The sequence below is a fragment of the Ptychodera flava genome, assembly GCF_041260155.1.
Source record: "Ptychodera flava strain L36383 chromosome 23 unlocalized genomic scaffold, AS_Pfla_20210202 Scaffold_24__1_contigs__length_23054250_pilon, whole genome shotgun sequence".
In the NCBI taxonomy this organism is placed as follows: Eukaryota; Metazoa; Hemichordata; class Enteropneusta; family Ptychoderidae; genus Ptychodera; species Ptychodera flava.
Window position 1 is genome coordinate 11,771,820 of NW_027248278.1, and position 20,904 is coordinate 11,792,723.

At 39.9% G+C, this 20,904-nt stretch overlaps 1 protein-coding gene across 1 annotated transcript; it reads right to left on the reverse strand.

Annotated features, from left to right (window-relative positions):
* Window positions 1–4,132: 4,132 nt before the first annotated feature.
* LOC139124428 (multiple epidermal growth factor-like domains protein 6) lies at window positions 4,133–10,994 on the reverse strand. Its single transcript, XM_070690560.1, has 4 exons — window positions 7,476–10,994; window positions 6,760–6,880; window positions 5,847–6,024; window positions 4,133–4,538 (listed from the first exon to the last, which is right to left on the reverse strand). The coding sequence occupies exon 1, from the start codon at window positions 10,992–10,994 to the stop codon at window positions 8,013–8,015; it is 2,982 nt and encodes a 993-aa protein (XP_070546661.1). The 3' UTR covers window positions 4,133–4,538; window positions 5,847–6,024; window positions 6,760–6,880; window positions 7,476–8,012.
* Window positions 10,995–20,904: the final 9,910 nt, after the last annotated feature.

A 20,904-nucleotide genomic window follows, 5' to 3' on the forward strand; every position in this document is an offset into this window, starting at 1 on the left:
TGTAACAATGACAAATAAACAAAGTCGTACGTAATAGGAGGAATCTTAAAAGTGGGTAAATCAACCAATACACCATGAACAAAGTTTTGTAATCTTTCAAGATTCACAGAATCATTGAGATTGTCTGTATTCTGAGTTAGGCCAACAAAATGACTATTAAACGCATTTGCAATCTCAGAATTGTTATCATAACGGACATGTTCTGATGTGAAAGTAGGGTTCTTATAATTATTTGAATTCGTCAAATTGTTATAGACACGCCAAAGCGTAGCAGCATTTGAGTTTTCAACAATAATACTCCTGAGTAATGCAGTTTCGATCGCATAATAAGATGTACAACTTTGTTGCGATTGCTTCTATATTCACTCCAAAGATTGTCAGTTGAACCTAATCTAGCACGCTTGAGACAAAGGTCACGCCTTTTCATAGCGTTTAAAATTTCATTATTTAACCACTTAGGTTGTCTGAAACGTTTAACACGTCTATTTATAACAGGACAATGTGAGTCACAAATATTGTTAAAAATTGAGATCCAAACATCGAAAGCAAGATTGACGTCATTAATATTATCCAGTAAATACCAAGGGGCATTGTGCAAATCACTGATAAACTTATCCTCAGAAAAATATTTAAAAGATCTGTACTTTACGAGAACCAGACTTTCTAAGTCCAACATTCAATTTACGGCTGGTAAGGACTGGAAAATGATCCGATAGACCAATCTTACAAATACTAGTGTTATAAAAATGTTCACGATTTGAAACATAAATGTGATCAAGACACGACTCTGAAGCAGGGCGGGTAATCCCGTCAACAAGTTGATCCATGTTAAACAGAAGACATGACTGGTAAAGTAAATGTTTAATACCTTGATTAGAAAGAAGATCGACATTAAAGTCGCCACACACTACCATTTCCTTCCCCTCAAGAAAAGCCTGCTCAAAATTACTTATTATAGCAAGATCTACAGTATGAGTAGTGTCAGGTGGCCGGTAAACTGCAGCCAAAAGAAAAGATCTACACTTGAAAGGCTTAATTTCTATCCACATTATTTCAAGGTTATCGCATTCAAGGTCATTACGTCGTATCATCTATTCATCTCTATATGCGGCAGACACAGGCAACAAAGTCTATTGTAGGGAGGTGTTTCTCTTATATAGGAAAAAGATGACAGTGGGGGTGTATGCAGTTAAGGGAGGGGAAAAAGGGAGATTTCTCAGGGGAGAGGGGAATCTATTAGCTACAGGAGGATAAGTTTTCAAAACATTGCAGGAGGACAGCTATGCATGACTGTTTACAAAACAAACAGATTGTAAGAGCCCATATAATAAAAGTACAATTTCACAAACTCGACTGGCTGGTCGGCTGCCCCAGCTGCGGTAGAAAATTTCACTTCGCTGGACTTTCATTTATATCTAGTTGACCACGTGTGTTACCGTTAATTTGACGCTTTCCCAGCGACTTATCGCTGTCCATTACACGTCCAGGTTCACCCGTGAAGGCCATACCTCAATGGTTGACCTGATGAAGAGGTATCGGACCGTTAGTCGGGTTCTGCCGACACTCGCTGGCTGACACTCATCACGCTCCGAATTAACCACTGCAGTCTCCCTGGTTTCGAACTGCATGCACAGCGCATACTGTTTTCCACTCAACTGACACACCGAACTCTCTCTAAAACTGTTTGTTCTCTGGCCGTACATATTGCCTTCCAACTTTTATTTAATGTACCATTGAGTAAATTTAGAGTTTGGATCTAATTGACCGCGTCATTGTTGACAGTAAACAACACCGTGTAAGGTCGACCAAATAGCAGACACTGATACTGATTGTAATGTTAACACTCAAGCATAACAGTCTCAATATTTGTGGAATGTCAAATATTAACCTTTGGTGCAGTCGGACAACCTCCTATGGAAGGATTAAATGCTTATATTCTCATGGAGGCACATTTGTCGACACCCAGTATCCATAATTATGCCGCCAGTTCAGCCTGTTTATTTGTCTGTTCTGCATGCAGCCAATGAGAGCGGTACAGACAAGAACTGTCTACGTCAGTCCTCGTCTGTCGAAATCTTTAACAGGTATCTTTAACAGGTACACTGTAGTTCACTTCGGTCACCGCCACGCCGAATTATAAAAGCTTTCCTTTCGGAATTGTAACTTTGATTCATCACAGTTGAAATTATTTTATATATATATATATATATATATATATATATATATATATATATATATATATATATATATATATATATATATATATATATATATATATTTACACGCGCGCACACATATGTACACACACTAAAACACCGAGAAACATCGTTAATAGCCCCTATGCAAATAAGTGCTACTAAACAAGACATTTTATTCATTGTCGCAATTGCCAGCGTCCATGGCGCTGTTGGTTTCTTTCATACAAGAAATAACCCAATTGAATGATTAATTGAATGAACCTCCACCAGCTGATATGCCATGGCGGTTCAGAGAGCATCAATTATCATTATCATTGGAAAATCGTATGCAAATTTTACTGCTTTGACTGGCTCTCCTTTCGAAATATTATTTTATTTCCAAAGTTTTTTTTTTTTTTCAAGAATGAGTATACAAGTTGTTGCTTTCCACACAATCGATAAAAGTTACAGAATTACGGATAAAAACAATAATTTATATTTAATGTGTATGACATTGTGGTAAAGCAGAAGTACTAGCTATGGTGACAAGTTAGGGTCGGTGTTGTAAGATGTAGAACTAATTCTTTTATTCTTCTGATGTGATTGGCGGAGTTCTGGTTCTACTCCCCGATTCATGTTGAAACATACACCAGCCACAGTTACGAGTGTAGTGATACATAGCGGCCGCCCCTATGCATACTACGCGGCGGCCGCTATGTATCACTACACTCGTAACTGTGACACCAGCTATATAAATCTCGTCAACACAGAGTCTATACACAAAACCCCGTTCTTATTGTTCACGTTTGAATTCTAGCCCAGACTAGAATTCATTCGTCAACAATAACAATGCAGTCTGTACATGTACCGGCTGAGTTGACAAGTTGAATACTGTGTATCCCGACATGCTTTGGGGAGTAGAATAAAACGCTGTAGTTGTCATAACAACAAAAATAGTGACAAAAGTTACAGGCACTGGCTCCTAGAGGCAGCATAATTTTTTACACGTGTCATTTATTGTAAGACGACTACACAAACATGTACTGCAAGTGTTAAAAACCCGACAGCTGTATCTTTTAGCATTATTTTTTGTGATTTTCCTTCCAAACTAAAACAAGTTCATGGGAATGTATAGACTTGGCTCAAGTCTGTGATTTGTGAATGTTTGAATGGGGAAAACGCGATAATTTGTGTTCTGTTTTCATGTGAAACGTGTGAGTGGAGTGAACGCGATGAGTGGAGTGAACGCTATACAGGGGAGTTTCTCCCGGAATCCGTCGGAAACTAACTCACGAATGCGCAGACTCAAATGTAACGCGTTCAATCGCTAGGAAAACCTGGCCTGGGCTGCCAAATTCCAAATAGGTTTGTATGAAAAAGGAGAGACACATGAGAAACTACTGCAAATGAAATTTTTTTTAGAAATTCACCGACTTGAACCAAGTCTAGGGAATGTACTCATTGAGTGGTGTTTATACATGTAGAATAAACTGTCCACTGAGACTACATTTGCATTTTTGAGCAAGATAAATGATAAATGTTTGCCCAAACATAAAATGGCGCCCTTATGTAGATAAAGCTAAAACACATTTTGCAGTGCATATATGAATTGGAATGTTAACAGAAACAACAGAGTAGTCCAATATAATGCATAGTGCTGAATGTTTTCCACTGGGACATCATATGCTTTGTTTTCTTTGTAGTATTACCAGGTTTTAAAAATGGCGGGAAACCAAAATTACGGTTAAAATTTAAATTTACTTCTCCAATTTTTCAGTGGTAAAAGACTATATCCTTTAAATCTGTAGAATTTAAAGACAACCACAGAAAGGCTTTTTCAGATCGACAAATTTCAAGAGTTACAGCTACAGGGGCTCTAATACGAATATGTCATCATAGACTTCAATATCGAGGTAAATGTAAGTGCTACAAAAGTAAGAAGACGTTTCAGAAATTAATTTAGACGGGAGCAATAGAGCCTTAATAATGTATTATGCATTAGGCCGTTAATTAATTAATATTAGAATTCAGTTTTCCGTATATAAGTTGCATTTGCTCTTTTTTTTTCAAATCGATATGAAACCAATTGAGAATTCCTGTGTGTTTCGCGTTCAAGTTAAATGTTTCCTCCCTCGATAAAACTGTTATTGCAAGCTGAAAATATTGACATTTTTCAAATCACTTCGTAACACGGCAAATACTAGCGCCATCACTTGATCACTCTACAGCGTTAGACACCGGTATGATACATCGCAAGTGTTCTAAAAATCCAAAATCGTATGATTTTCCAGTCTGCCAATCCATGTTCAGCCACTGGATGCGTTCTTCTCTGGGTCCTGTACATTTATACCACGCATGCGCCTGCGAAATAACCAGAACGTACAGCAATACCCTTGTAAGTGAGATGACAAAATTCACTATAGTTTGAGACTGTAATGTTATAAGGTTAAACAATTATTATGTAACATAAACCCTGTGCATCCATTCTATCAGGGAATGTAAAAGGCGCCAGAACTTCTAACTTCTTGTAACTTCTTGTAACTTTTTATTTAATATGCATATATATCATTACATACGCTGAAAGAATTGCAATGAAAATGTTATAGTTTTACTTTACATAAAAGACCCCGGAAAACCATAGTAGTATTGAGCGTATATTAAGTAATCAAATGTCAGGGGGTGTAAAAAAACATAACATCATATTACATCATCAAGAAAACGGATAAAAAAGAAAGGAGAGACGAATTCTTTCAACTAATCAAATGTTTCGAACATCTTTTCCGAACTTATGAGCCGCTTAGATTTTTTCTATTCGGAGGAATGAGACACTCTGATATGGAGGATGCGCGATAAGGGTATGTCCTTTGTAATGTAACCTGCACTTGAATATTTATATCGGAGTGACCATGACACTGAGCGATAATATGCATGAGCATTCTAGAGTTTAAAGGCAAATAATGCAGTAAAATATGAACATTGAGATGATAGATCATAAAATTTGACATGTAGAAGAGAGAGAGAGAGAGAGAGAAAGAGAGAGAGAGAGAGAGAGACTGAATTAGAAGACCATTCTTTCAGCACATCTTTAGTTGCCATTTACAGTTCCTAAAAGTTTGTCTTTGAAGCAAGTTTAGCTCATGATGAAAAGGAAGATCACATTGTGAAGTGAAGAAGATAGTAAAATTTGTGATCGCAATATGCGTAGAATCATATTTCTAGTTGGAACGCTCGTACATGAATTCAAAAGGATGATGCACTATGATTAATCCTTGTTAGAAGAGAAACATTAGTATTCCGGAAAGATAGTTCTTCGAGTGTAAAGTGGTAACGACCATGCTACAGGTAGTGCACGTAATGTTGGTACCATGATAGCATTTAAACAGCAAGCTCCCTCGACCACAGTCCTGGCAGCTACACGTCTTTGGCATCTGCACAAACTCTGGGAATCGCCAATCCCCTCAAGAAATATATATCTAAATTCCCTCAAGAAATATATATCTAAAGTATGTGGGACAAATGTTAAACGTTCTTGGGACAGCACAAGCAGAAGACAAGGCCCGAGAATCAGCAAGAGTACAAATTTATTGCCACCAGAGGAACCATTTAAGTGCGCAGTATCCAGTCGGAAATGTACATAGACAGATTAGCTACACAGAATTTCCAACCTACCTTGAACGAACGGCGAGGGTATTCTCGCCGTGGAAGCTGTAGCACCTCCCTGCAGAAGTCTTTGGTATCCGTACGGAATTCAATATCTCTGTCGTTGATGGATGGTACCCTGTCTACCCAACGGTCCTTACAAGTGACGCCATTCGGGAACTTCATTTCACGAGTGCCGTTGTCAACCCTGACAATGTTTAAAAAAGTCATATAAGAGGTTTGTGCTGGCAATAGAAATACTTGCTAAATCATTGCCTATGAGATGAATTACAAAGTTCGATACACATACTTGTGGAAGGTAAGATATAAACATTCACAACATTTAACCCTTTCACCCCCAGTTCCCTGTATACAGGTCCAACTTTACCGTAGAAAACAATGGATTTGGGACAAACCATGGTGGTGAAAGGGTTAAATAAATCCCAACTTAAGGAAGAGAGAGTACTTCATCAACTTTTAGTGAGTACTTAGACAGGTGTATCTACATTTAATGTCATGTAGAAAGGAGCCTACAATTATGAAGGCATTTCTAAAGAAGTAAAATTAGACTGCCAAAGTTTTGAACAGGAAATCTATAGGGATAGGTTGGACATATTTTGAACCATACAAGTCCACATCCACCAAAATCAACAGCTGCAGGTAATGTTTTCCTATTTTGTAAAAAATCTGAGCATCTATAAGTCATCACATCATAACTGTGGATCAACCTGTAATTTGGCATTAAAAAAGTCTCAAATGTTTTTCAACTTTGCCATGAAATTATGTTCTCTTCATGCCTACAATAAGGAGTACAATCAACGTTGATGGGAGGGCTGTCAGTACCAGAAGTACGCATATATGCTTTGAGCATGCCAACGCTCATGTACCTAACTCCGCCAACAACCATTTACCTTTCATAGGTTTTATGTTGAATATTAATTACCTTATGTTGAGGCATTCGTGAATGGTGCTGTCACCTGTTGATAGCTTGGAAAATGACGTACACCTCACTATATTGCCTGAAATGTACTGTTCTGCTCGAAAGGTGATTGGTCCAGTAAAACCTAGAGCAAAGTAACATTATCATATTGAGTATGTAAACATACAGTTACATCCAAGTGAGACCAATCTTATTTAATTATTTAAAACGTTTGATTATTACCTTTTAAGTTATACAGAAAGACAGTCGGAAAGAGATATTCGGACAGACAGAGAGGCAGATAGACAAACAGACAGGAAAACGGAAACACCACACACACATATAAACATTTTCTTTTTTATATAAATAATATATATATATATATATATATATATATATATATATATATATATATACTTTTCTGTATTTTACAATTTGCTCAGTTGACATTAAGTTTTTCACATCCTAAATAGAAAATGTTTCAGTATGTGTACCGGTATTTTGTCTATAGTCTGTGCTTTATCATGCTACGCTGTGTTTGTCAGACACAATGGCTATATCATACGACGTATGACCTTCTTGAAAAAGGATGGTTATTATTGACATTAATTAATTCTACCTTATCAGCATTTATTAATAAACTTTGAATGCATTAATATTATGAAAATTATACTTTTATCTGTGCATCGATATCATAGTAGAAGAGTCAAATGAATACAAGCATTCAAAGTTATTCTTACTTCTCGTTTCACATTTTGTTCCCTTATAGCCTGCTCGACAGAGACACTCCCCAGTAACAGAATTGCAGACTCCACCATTTGTACATCGGCATGTGTGAGCACAGTTCTCGCCATATTTATTGTATTCACATGGTGTTTTGCAATCGACCCCTGTGTAACCAGCATGACATATACATACACCATTCTTCCGGGAACAATTGCTGTGACCCTGGCACGAACATCTGTTTAGGCATCCGGTCCCCCAGAATCCAGAAGGACAAGGAGCATCGCATAATCTTCCTCGAAATCCAGCTGTACACTCACAGGTACCATCTATCTTACAACGACCTCCATTTTTGCAGTTACATTCACAGAGTCCAGACACTGGATCGCAGTCTTCGTTGCCAGAACAAGCACATAACTTAGAACAACCTGCACCCCAGAATCCATCAGGGCAGGGGGAGTCACAGAATCTGCCCCTCCAGCCTGCACTACAGTCACAAACTCCATCTGCTTTGCAAGTTGCACCATTTTTACATTGGCAATCACATCTACCGGTCATTGGATCGCACAACTGGCTAAGGTGGCAGGTACATGGACTTCTGCAGCCTTGACCCCAGAAGCCATCAGGACATGGCGCATCACAATACCGCCCTCTCCATCCAGCTGTGCATTCACAAATACCATCCTTATTACATTCTCCACCATTCTGGCAATGGCAGTTGCAGCTGCGGTCGTTTTATCACAGGTCTCACCAATCCTACAGATACAAGTGCTTCTGCAGCCAGGGCCCCAGAATCCCTCTGGACAAGGTGAATCACAGTACCGCCCTCTCCACCCTGCAGTACAATCACAACTACCATCTGTTTGGCAAACTGCGCCATTTTTGCACTGACATTCACAATTGCCTGTGAACACATCACAGGACTGTCCAATATGACATGAGCATGGATTCCTGCAGTTAGGTCCCCAGAAGCCTTCAGGACAAGGTGTTTCACAGTAACGTCCTCTCCAACCTGTAGTACAGTCGCATGCACCATTTACATTACAGGCTGCATCATTCTTACATGGACATTCACATCTGCCACTAAAGATATTACAGACCCTGCCTTTTTGGCAGTTGCATACATCGGCACAACCAGCACCCCAAAATCCTTCTGGACATGGTGTGTCACAATATCGACCTCTCCATCCTGCAGTACAGTCACAGGTGCCATCTGCATTGCAAACTGCACCATTTGCACACTGGCACTCACAAGTTCCAGTTTTAATGTCACAAGAGTCACCATTGTTGCAAGCACATGGATTTGCACATCCAAGGCCCCAGAAGCCCCCAGGGCATGTTGTGTCACAGAAGCGCCCATGCCAGCCAGGTCTGCATTCACAAGTGCCATCAATGGCATTACAAACAGCATCATTGTGACACTGACATTGTTGTTGACAGTCCATACCATACATACCGATAGGACAAGTATTATTATATTCTATTCCACTAGAGCTTGAAGGGAGATGGCATCTACCAGTAACAATGTCACATGTCACAGAGCTTTGACAGTTACAGTGATTTGTGCAGCCAGCACCCCAGAATCCACTTGGACATGGTACATCACAATATCGACCTCTCCAACCTCCATTGCATTCACAGATGCCATCTTGGTTACACGTTCCACCATTCTGACATTGGCACTTACAGATTCCAGTTATGTCGTCACAAACTAACAAATTAGGACAGATACATTGCTGTGTACAGCCAGCACCCCAAAACCCTTCAGGACATGGTTCGTCACAATAACGACCTCTCCACCCTGCCATGCACTCACACATTCCATCTCTTTCACAAACTCCCCCATTTTCACATCTGCAATCACACGTTCCTCTTACAGGATCACAGGACTCACCTATGTGACAAGTGCATGGATTTCTGCAACCAGCACCCCAAAACCCCTCAGGACACGGTTCATCACAATATCGACCTCTCCACCCAGCCATGCACTCACATGTACCATCTCTGTTACAAACTCCCCCATTTTCACATTTGCAAGCACATCTCCCTGTCATAGAATCACAAGACTCGCCAATGTTACAAGTACAAGGATTTCTGCAACCAGCACCCCAAAACCCCTCAGGACATGGTTCATCACAATATCGACCTCTCCACCCTGCCATGCACTCACACGTACCACCTCTGGTACAAACTGCTCCATTTTCACATTTGCAAGCACATCCCCCTGTTATAGAGTCACAGGACTCGCCAATGTTACAAGTACATGGGTTTCTACAGCCAGCACCCCAAAACCCTTCAGGACATGGTGAATCACAGTACCGGCCTCCCCATCCTGCTGTGCAGTCACAACTACCATCTGTTTTACAAACTGCGCCATTCTGACATTGACATTCACATCTACCAATCAGAGGATCACATATTTCACCATTGTTGCAAGTGCATGTGTTCCTACATCCGGGCCCCCAGAAACCATTAGGGCAAGGCACATCACAGTAACGTCCCCTCCATCCAGAAGCACAATCGCAACTACCATCTGCATTGCAAACAGCATTGTTTTGACAAGCACATGCACATCCCCCTGTTACCATGTCACAAAGTGCTTCATCAATGCATAAACATTCATTAGTGCATCCACTTCCCCAAAAGCCTTCTTGGCAAGGTGCGTCACAGTATTGACCTCTCCAACCAGATGTACATATACATGTGCCATCTTCTCTTTTGCACTCTCCATTTATACATTGGCATGTTCCTCTGCAATCAATTCCATATCTACCATTCGGACAGTGTTCGCTGCATGAGGTTCCAGTGTATCCTGGAGGACATCTACATCTACCTGTTTCAGGATTACAGCTACCTGTTCCACAATTGCATTGATTGATGCAGTTTGGACCCCATTTACCAGGCGCACATATCTGATCACAGAACTCCCCTGTCCATCCTGATAAACATAAACATGTGCCATCAACAGGATTGCAAGTAGCACCATTCTCACATGTACACTGCTGTTGACAATTTTGTCCATAGGAATTATGACAAATATGTTCACAAAAGTCGCCTACGTATCCTTCTGGGCAACTGCAACTCCCATCTGATGGAGAACAAGTCCCTCCATTTCGGCACCTGCATCGTTCATTACAGTTGAATCCATATGTCCCATGTGTGCAGGTGTCATCACAAGAGATTCCAATGAACCCATTTGGGCAGCTACATCTTCCATCAACAGGATCACAATGGCCCCCATTGTTGCACACGCATTCTTCCCTACAGCCCGGTCCCCATCTATCTGAAGAACAAGGAACATCACAGAGAGCACCACTCCAACCAGAACGGCAAGTGCAAGTTCCATCTATAGGATTGCATTCTCCATCATTTTTACATCTACATGTATATTCACAGTTTAATCCATATGAGTCAATACAAGTATGCTCACAATGTACACCAGTGTAGCCAGGAGTACAGTTGCATGTTCCATCTATTGCAGAACACAAAGCTTCATGATGACAATTACAAGCCTCTTCACATCTCTGGCCATACATTCCGTCGGGACACTGAGAGCTACAAAAAGGCCCTGTCCAGCCTGGCAAACAAATGCAAGTACCATCAATGTGTGAACAGTCCGAGGCATGAACACATTGGCACTTTCTCTGCACTCTGCACCATAAAAACCATTTGGGCATGGTTCACTACAATATCTACCATGCCAACCTGGACCACATTCACAAAGCCCATCTTTACATGAACATACAGCATCATTTTCACACAGACATGTATTTTCACAGTTTTCTCCATAGAAACCATTGGGGCATGAATCCCGACATTCTATACCTGTGAAACATACACCACATGTGCAGCTGCCGTCAAATGGGCTACAAATTCCTCCATATCCACATTTGCACCTGTGTTCACAATTAGCCCCATAGAGACCCTTGGGCACTCAGATTCACATGATTGGCCCTGTGTACCCATTATCACAGTTGCAGGAACCATCGACCGGATCACACAAACCATGTACACATGTGCAAGTATTTCCACAATGGGGTCCAAAGAAACCATCTCTGCACCTTTGCTCACACATTAAACCTTCCCATCCAGCCTTGCATTTGCATGACCCATCCAAAGGTGAACAAATGCCATCATTTTGACACTGACAATCCTCTGCACAATTTGCTCCAAATAAATTTTCAGGGCATTCCAACTCGCACAATTCCCCAATATAACCTGGTCTACATGCACAGCTGCCATCCACAGGATTGCAAGTAGCATCATTTTTGCAGTGACAAGGAGTTGTACAGTCTCCATAAAAGTTTTCTTGACAAGGTTCACATCTTGGATATGAAAAACCTGATGGACAGGAACATTCTCCTGTTACCTTATTGCATGTGCCACCATTCTTGCAGGTACATTGCCTGGAACACTCTTCCCCAAAGTACCCTTCGGGGCATTGTTCGTCACATGTGTAACCCATGAAACCACTGGGACAAAGACACCTTCCAGAAATTGGTTCACATATACCTCCATTCCTACATTTACATGATTCCTTGCAGAGTAAACCGTAGGTTCCTCTTGGGCACTCTTCTTCACAGTAACGACCGGCCCAGCCAGCAAGACATGTGCAGCTACCATCAATAGCAGAGCAAGTTGCACCATTTCTACACAAGCAAGGTTCTCTGCAATGAGCTCCCCAGCTATTTGCATCACATGGCTGATGACAGTACTCACCATGCCATCCTGGAGCGCACCAGCATGTCCCATCAAACCTATCGCATGATGCACCATTCCTGCACATGCACCCCTGTTGACAATCCTCTCCATACCTATCTGACTGACATTCAACATCGCATTTTGGCCCAGTCCAACCAGGTTGGCACTCGCATTTGCCGTCAATAGGTGAGCATGGAATCTTTGCTCCAACTCCACAATCACAGTCTTCTTCACAGTTCTTACCATATTTTTCAGGGAGACATTGATCATCACAGGTTGGTCCTGACCACCCTGGGGCACAATCACACGTGCCATGGAATACATCGCATGTTCCTGCATTTCTACATGAACAAGTATGTATACATCCAGGTCCATATCTGCCTGGTGGACAAGATTCATCACACATTTTTCCATGCCATCCTATAGAAATAAAGGATGAAAAAAATCAATTAACAGAGTAAGTTATGCCCAAGTCTCAATTGTAGTCATTACAATAAGTCTAGTATAGCATGACTTTTAATGCTGTTTTTACATCAATGGATTCAAAAATGTGTCTAAATATTACATTACGTTATTGTGCTTTGCAGAATAATTTTAACTTTGACACCTAAGTTCACAGAGTATTGAATTGGTGATTATATATAAGTAGTAGTAGTAGTAGTAGTAGTAGTAGTAGTAGTAGTAGTAGTAGTAGTAGTAGTAGTAGTAGTAGTGGTGGTGGTGGTGGTGGTGGTGGTGGTTGTGGTGATAGTTGTTGTTGTTAATGTTGTTGTTGTCGTAAAATCATTCTAAATGCTAGGTTAGAACTAAATGAATGGTTTATGACTGCCAAGTCAATTATTCTTCTCCTAATACAATTTGTGTTTGTTTTTATTTTAGTGTTTGCCATGTTTGCCGTACCTGCAGTGCATGAGCAGATGCCATCGTTAGGGGAACATGGTGCACCATTCTGACATTTACAGCTGGATCGACAGTCCTGACCATAAAAACCTGGTTGGCAACGATAACTGCAATGAATACCAAAGTACCCTGGAGGACAGGAACAACTACCGTCAATCTGAGAACAGGTACCTCCATTTTCACAGAGACACCTTCCACTACAATGGACACCATACTGCCCCTCTTCACATGTTTCCTGACAATGTTCTCCTCGAAATCCAGGTGCACACCTACAAGTACCATCAACCCTAGCACAGGAACAACAAAAATATCTAGAATGTTAATCAGCCAAACAAAATTTGTCTGTTGTATTTATGTGTTTGTTTTATCGTAGCATGACCGTCATTTTCTACCAAAGCAAACTGGTGGTACCAAACCTATTTCAAAAATGTTCCTCTATGCATTTCCAAGATTTCTTTTAACAATATATGATGACGTACCTGTCACATTCTGCTCCATTTGCACATTTGCATCGCTCTCTGCATCCTGCACCCCACCATCCTCTTGGACAAGGGTGCCTGCAATATGTACCACTCCAGCCAGCTGTACAAGTGCAGGAGCCATCCAATCGACTGCATTCAGCACCATGCTCACACAGGCACACCCCAAGACAGCCTAAGCCATATGTACCCTCTGGGCACATGTCCGCACAAAGGGTTCTCCAACCAGCAGAGCAAACACATGTTCCATCCACTGTGTCACACTGTGCACTATTTTGACACTCGCATGTGTTGAGACACTCACGACCCCAGAATCCTTCAGGGCATGGCTGATCACAATTGTCTCCTTTCCAACCAGCAAGGCAAATACATTCACCAGTTCTGTGGTGGCACCTCACCGCATTTTGACAGTTGCAAATGTTTTCGCAGTGCAGCCCATAGTATCCATGGGCACACTTTTCGGAACAGTCACTGCCCTCCCAACCAGATGTACATAAGCACGATCCATCGACATGGTGACATATGCCATTGTGTTTGCAGTCACATAACCTTCCACAATTTGGTCCATAGGTTCCTTCCTCACATGATTCATCGCACTTGTCACCAGTCCAACCAGGTGAACACGTGCAAGAGCCGTCAACATTGTCACATGTGGCTCCGTTTTGACACAGGCAGTGCTGCTTGCAATCAGTACCATAGTATCCATCAACACAGCGGTTCTCGCACTTCAGACCCTGCCATCCTGCTGTACAGCTGCATTTTCCAGTAATGTGATGGCAGCTTCCTCTGCCGTTGCATGTGCAAGGCCGTGCACAATCTAACCCAAAAAAGCCTGCCTCACATGGGTCACCACATCTAGGGCCTGTCCAACCTGGCTTACACAAACAAACTCCGTTGACATTGTTGCATCTTGCATCATTTAGACACCTACAATCTTCTGCACAGTCGACTCCATACTTTCCTTGCTCACAGGGAAAGGCGCAAAGATATGATGTCCATCCTGGGGTACAGTGACAACCTCCAGAGGAATCACATGTTGCGCCATTGCGACATTGACACTGAAGCACACAGTTTTGGCCATAATAACCCTGAGCACATGGTTCATCACACAGACGTCCAGTGAAGCCATGGGTACATGTACAAGCACCACTGATGTGGTCACAGAGTGCACTGTTCTTACACTGGCAAGGTTCAGCACATTGATCTCCGTAGAAGCCAGCATCACATGGTTCATTACAGAACTGCCCCTTCCAACCTGGCATGCAGGCACACTGCCCCGTTACGGGATCACAGAGAGCTCTGTTTTGGCAGTGACATGTTTCGTCACAGCCTTTTCCATAATAACCTGGCAAACAACCCTTATCACACTGAATCCCCATCCAGCCAGCATCACAGTCACATAGACCAGTCACGTGATGGCAGTTACCATTCTGACAATCACAACTGCCACCACACTGATCACCAAACGTACCAGTTGCACAGCTGTACTGGCAATTATCACCAGTGTAGCCTGGAGCACATGTGCAGGCGCCGGTGACATGGTGACATCCAGCTCCATTCTGGCACTGACACAGTTCTGCACAGCCCTGCCCATAATAACCACTGGCACACTTACTTTGACAAACACTTCCTCTGTAGCCTGGTGGGCATGAACACGATCCATCAACTGAGTTGCAGTGGCCCTCATTGCGACACTGACATGCCACAACACATTTGTAACCATAGAAACCATCTGGGCAAAGACGCTCACATTTCACTCCGTGGAAGCCAGGTAAGCAATCACAAGTACCATCAACGTGATTACATTTTGCTCTGTTATGACAGTCACATCTTCTTCTACACTGGAAACCATAGAAGCCTTCGTCACATTTCTCACCGCAGTTCATTCCCTTGTAACCATCGTCGCATGTGCACAACCCATATGCTTTATCACAAGTACCATGGGAGCAGCTGCAATCGTTTTGGCAATCTAAACCATACCTGCCATCTTCACACGCTGCAAAATAAGTAATGACAGATGTAAATATAGGAAAGACCATTATTTTCATGAAGTTGCAATCTTACAAACAGAATACTTGACGTGAGATTTATAATAATCCATTTTCAGTCTATTTATATGATATCAAAGGGAACGCATTTCTTCACCCAAATTTATATTCCTTACTATTGTGTCTACTAAAATGACCTTGGCAACTTAACCATCAGAATCCACTACATTTAAATATGCTAATTTTTCAAAAACCTGACAATACGCTCTTTCATGTGTTAGACGAATTTTTATTTGGACTGTTCCAAATTTCCGTATTGTAATTGCACGAAACATCAAGCCAATCTGTGATTTATTCCTTCTATTTTTGATATGTATTTTCAACTTCGTATTGACGCCAGACAACTTTGTACATGAAATTGATCAACTGATAAACAGATGAAATAATCAATTCTTAAAAATCAACGATATTTACATACTCTGACTTATGTTTTGGCGTCGATATAAACTTGCTATTCAGCATAGCTATTCAACACACCCTGTATATATTTATTCTTGTATTTACCAGTGTACTGCGATATGCAATATATTTTCTCACAATATTACAGCTAGACACATTAATGTAGGGTATAGGTCATTCATTTTGCCTTTCTTGTCAAGTGTACGTGAATAAAATTCTAAACAAGGTTTCAATAATCTCTTGCTTGTGTAGATTATTATCAGAACGACATGTCAGTTCGGGCGTTTCTGGCGTAACACAAATTCCTTTTCCATATGGCACCATACCTCCCAGAATGGACAGTTAATTGGTAAAATATGAAATGTACACGTATTAGCTGTAGACAAATGCACATGCATTACCTTGGTTACATGTCAGGCCAGTCCAGCCAGGCCGACAGGAGCAATAGTTGGGTGCTGTACACTTCCCACCATTCAAGCAAGGCGAATGACAAAGAGCTGTGAAATAGAGAAGTTTAATGGAATACGTCACACCATTTGTTTTTCAACTTGTGCTCTGGACATACACTCGAGCCATATTGAGTTCTTTATTTTTAGTCTATTGTATAACACAAACTAGTCTTCTAACATTTTTTTTATTTTGACAGGGCCATACCTCTCTCTGAGGTAATCTATACTCCTTCATAATGTCGGTCTTACTTATTTGAATAACTTGCGTTAATCATACAGTAGAATGGGTGATACAAAATGTGATCTGGTGTAGTTTTACTTGGATGAAATATTCGCTTGACTATTCAATAGCAATAACGGCATCCACAGCGGACATGTGCAATCTTTTCTTATATCAGTATACTATAACAAGGAAGTTATGACTGAGTATGACGTTTAATTACACAGTGAGACATTTATTTTGTAAATAGCTTTCAATTTTAGATATTAAATTAAAATCACGTCCACGATGCGAGAGATGTACTGGGAATATTGAAAAAAAGACTCACGCTCGCATTTATCGTCCCTTTCTACGTATCCATTACAACAGAGCATGACGTCTTCAGTTTCTGTCTTCAGCGTTTCTCCAGTGGTTTTCTCATATATTGGCCTGTTTTACAAGTATCATATATGCATTTAGAAGTTATTTCAATGATGATGATGATGATGATTCATTATTTCCTGTTCTTGTGTTGTATCAGCTCGAGTGTCATTAATGCTGAATCAGGCATGAGATACCGATACGACACAACGGAAAAGTTGCATCGGGTAGTAACCGATTGATCATATACCTATGCCCAGGATTTTACAGATGATATTGGACAAAAAATTAATTTTGGGTTTCTAGTGTTATTCCGCCGTGGCATAATTTTTTGCAGCTTTTTTGTTAACAGAGTTCACCTTTTAAAAGTACACAATGGTAGTCAACGCGTGGCAATTCCTTCACATCTTAATGAACATACATAACGATAACGCAAAAACGGCATTCCCGATCATCGCGCAAAGTTTAAAAAGGCGGCTACTTAGTGATTTTGCTGAGGGGGGGGGGGGAATATGGAATTATATTCCAAATAAAACAACACTTTGATAGGTGTACCGATTGTTCTTATATTTTTTCTGTAATGAAATAAAAACATTTTTTGTCCAATAGTCATGGTTATGTTCGAATTGCTTAGAAAAAAGGTGGTTCAACGTGCCACATTTAGATATTTTAAGACATTTAACATAATGCTTCTATAGCAATTCTTCACTGCACAAATGAAAGCGAAGGGTTTTTCATCGCTTTTCCAAGCATGCCATTGGTCAACTTTGGTCACGTTTGCATGTCTCATTAGGAAAATGAGGCGATAAGGTTGGAGAGTTATCTAATTAAACATTATTTGCCAGTTCTCTTCATCGTCGTTCGTCTCATTATCATAGTCAGGGATTGCTTTTTGTTATCTCACGACAGCTGTTGTATCTATGCCTTCCGATCAAAAGCCAGCTAAGCGATTGCTAGCCGTGTGCACATAATAGTGTAGGGATTTATCAATACAACAAACTTAACTTGTTGGCGTGTTACTTTTTATAGGTAATGTGCGTCTCGAAAGTGAAAGATAATAACCTTTGCTCAAACTTTCCTCAATGAAACTTTCAACCAAACTCTTACCAAATCGAGTGTAAGAAATCAGGTGTCTCGGTGCAAAGTTTGAACCAGCGAAACAACTTTGCTAACATTATTTACCGATATTGACATTCAAAATCGCTGCCATTCCTGTGTTCACTCAATACGACAAATATATTCTAAATTTCGATAAACCAAGCCGGTGATATTATTTTACTTAACAGCTTTAAAATGGGCCCCTAAAAGAGGGAGATCAGAACATTATTGTAAAAAAATGAGATTCCGAATATCTGTTCCAGAGGAAAATTCGACCTTATCATTTAAGTTTGGTGAAATTCTCAAAAAGAGGTACAAAAATGGCGATTTATGTTTGCAAGGCTGCTCTCAAAATTGTAATGCTGCATTTCCAATTTTTACTTTATGTCTTATGACGATATTTTTTGTCAGAGAACTGCTTGGGGAGAACCGAATCATATTGAGTGTCTATTGCGAGTAAAACCGTGTCGCTCTTTAAAATTGAGGTCGTCATCTCCAACTTAGTTCAAAGATTTCAACAATCATTTGTTTTCCTTTTACAGCAAAAATTCCCTTGCTGTATTTCTTCTGTATATTGTCCTGCAGGCAATGAGATGCAATACCCGAATATGAAAATGACACGAACCGACGAGTAAGTATTAAGGTAGTACACTACCATTCTATATAGGAGAGCGCCCTCTTTTTCCAGAAGATGTACATGTTCCTTTCAGACTACCTAACCTGGTGAGCGTGAATAACAGGACAAAATGGCAAAAAATCATGCTAGTGACCTTATAATATTTCTTTCAGAAGTTTTTATGAATCAAAACAACCGGAATTATATTTTTGCACTGAAAAATCGACAGATTTTTATTTTGAAAGATCAGTAGAGAATAGCTAACAATTGCAGCTCTGACATAATATCAGTAAGCTAGAGGGTCAAATCTCAGGTCTAACAAAATTCACCTTTTGTCGTCAGTTTTTGCTGTTTAGTAAGAAAATTTGCGTGGTGACCCCAACTTTTTTCGCTTCTAAATCACAGAACACTGTCTGTTTGATAGATATTGCTGTACTTTTTAACATTTTGAAAATTATTTTGTGCATTTATATGAAGTTTATATTTTTAAAAAAGACTAATTTTACAGTTAAATGATAAATTTAGGGTCTAATATTTAATTTTAAAGACAAGACATCACAAATTTTAGTTGATTGTCCTAATTAAGCTGTCCTTGCAATGCAAAAATGTGGTATGCACACTGGGATCTGTTAATCGTTTGCAAATAAAAAAGATTCTGCTGGTAAGTGCAAATTTCGCAAAATGGGAGATTTAATGGTTTTCTGTCAATTTTGGCATGTGTTTTTTCAAAAATTTTGCATGGGTACCCCATATTTTTTTCATATCTTTGCAATGTACACATAAAGATTATTTCAGAAAAGTCAACTTCAAGAATGTCCCAACATTTTTTTGAATGGTAGCGTACCTCCTTAAGGCAACTACCCAACCACTTCACACAAACTTTGCAACGAGGCATGCACATGTAACGAACGCTGATACACAACATGTTTGGAAACATTTGTGAACAAGCTTTCATTCTCGCTCGTTCAGTGAAAAAATGCTATTCACTTCAGAGTGAAGGCATCTAAACCTTAACGATAACGCATAAGTTTTCGTCTTGAAATTAGTAGTCAGTTTTATTCCAACTACTGTCACGCCCTAACATAAAATACTACATTCTGCTTTGTTCCTTGAGGAAGATTTTAAAAATGTAAATGCTACGACCATCGAAATAACTAAATGTAGAAAGTAAATCGCCATAGATATTTCTTTCCTGTGTCTGTGTTTGGACTAATATTATCAATAAATTCATATTGAAAACCTTTATTGAAAAAATTCAATTTATAAATTAATTTCAAAATCAAAGTCATGCTCTCGAAAGGCTCCCGAGAACCCTTCCTTAAATCATATTGTTTTCCTAGCTTGTGATGTTTTCAAAATTAACATATGTTAATGTAATATTTATGAGCAATTTCTTTGAATAAAAAAACATATCCGCTTAAATGTGTTCGTCCACTCCGACCAATTTAGACATTTTCGCTGAATTTCATTCTATAGGGATCATTCTACCGATATGCAATGATATAAAATCACAGACCACCCTGTAGGATGTTGTGCCAAATGTCCGCCTTCATTGAAGATATTCTACATACTATTTGTGAGGTTCATAAAATCAAATAAGTTGGTAAGTTTGGAATGTTAAGTCTGTAGGGAATATATTTTCAGTGGCACTTCTTACACCCGCAAAATGACCACACCCAAAGACAAAAAATTATTCGATATTTCAATCATGTTGAATTTTAAGTATTATTTTCGCTTTGGTTCTATCATTTTCTTCTTACTTAGAAAGGTGTAATTTTATTCTTGTACTAAATATAACAGCATATGCTGGAAGTTATCTTTAAAATTATATTCAAATTACAAGATCTTTGAAAACTATCCTTGCTGCCGTAACATTTTTTTATTGAAGTGGAGCATGGTTACATACAAAGGTTATGTCGTCGATTAGATAGTAGAACGAGTGTACGGTCATGGTGACCGATCACTAGGTCCATTTATATATAAACAGTCATCTTGTTTCACGTTCATATAGCAACGAGAGAGAGAGAGAGAGAGAGAGAGAGAGAGAGAGAGAGAGAGGTACTTAAAAATATATACATCGGGTTGACCGCCCTTATTAAATAAATTACCTGTATCGGCTACATTCCTGTTGGTCCATATATCCACAGGCAACTGTGTACTCCTCCCATCGGAAACT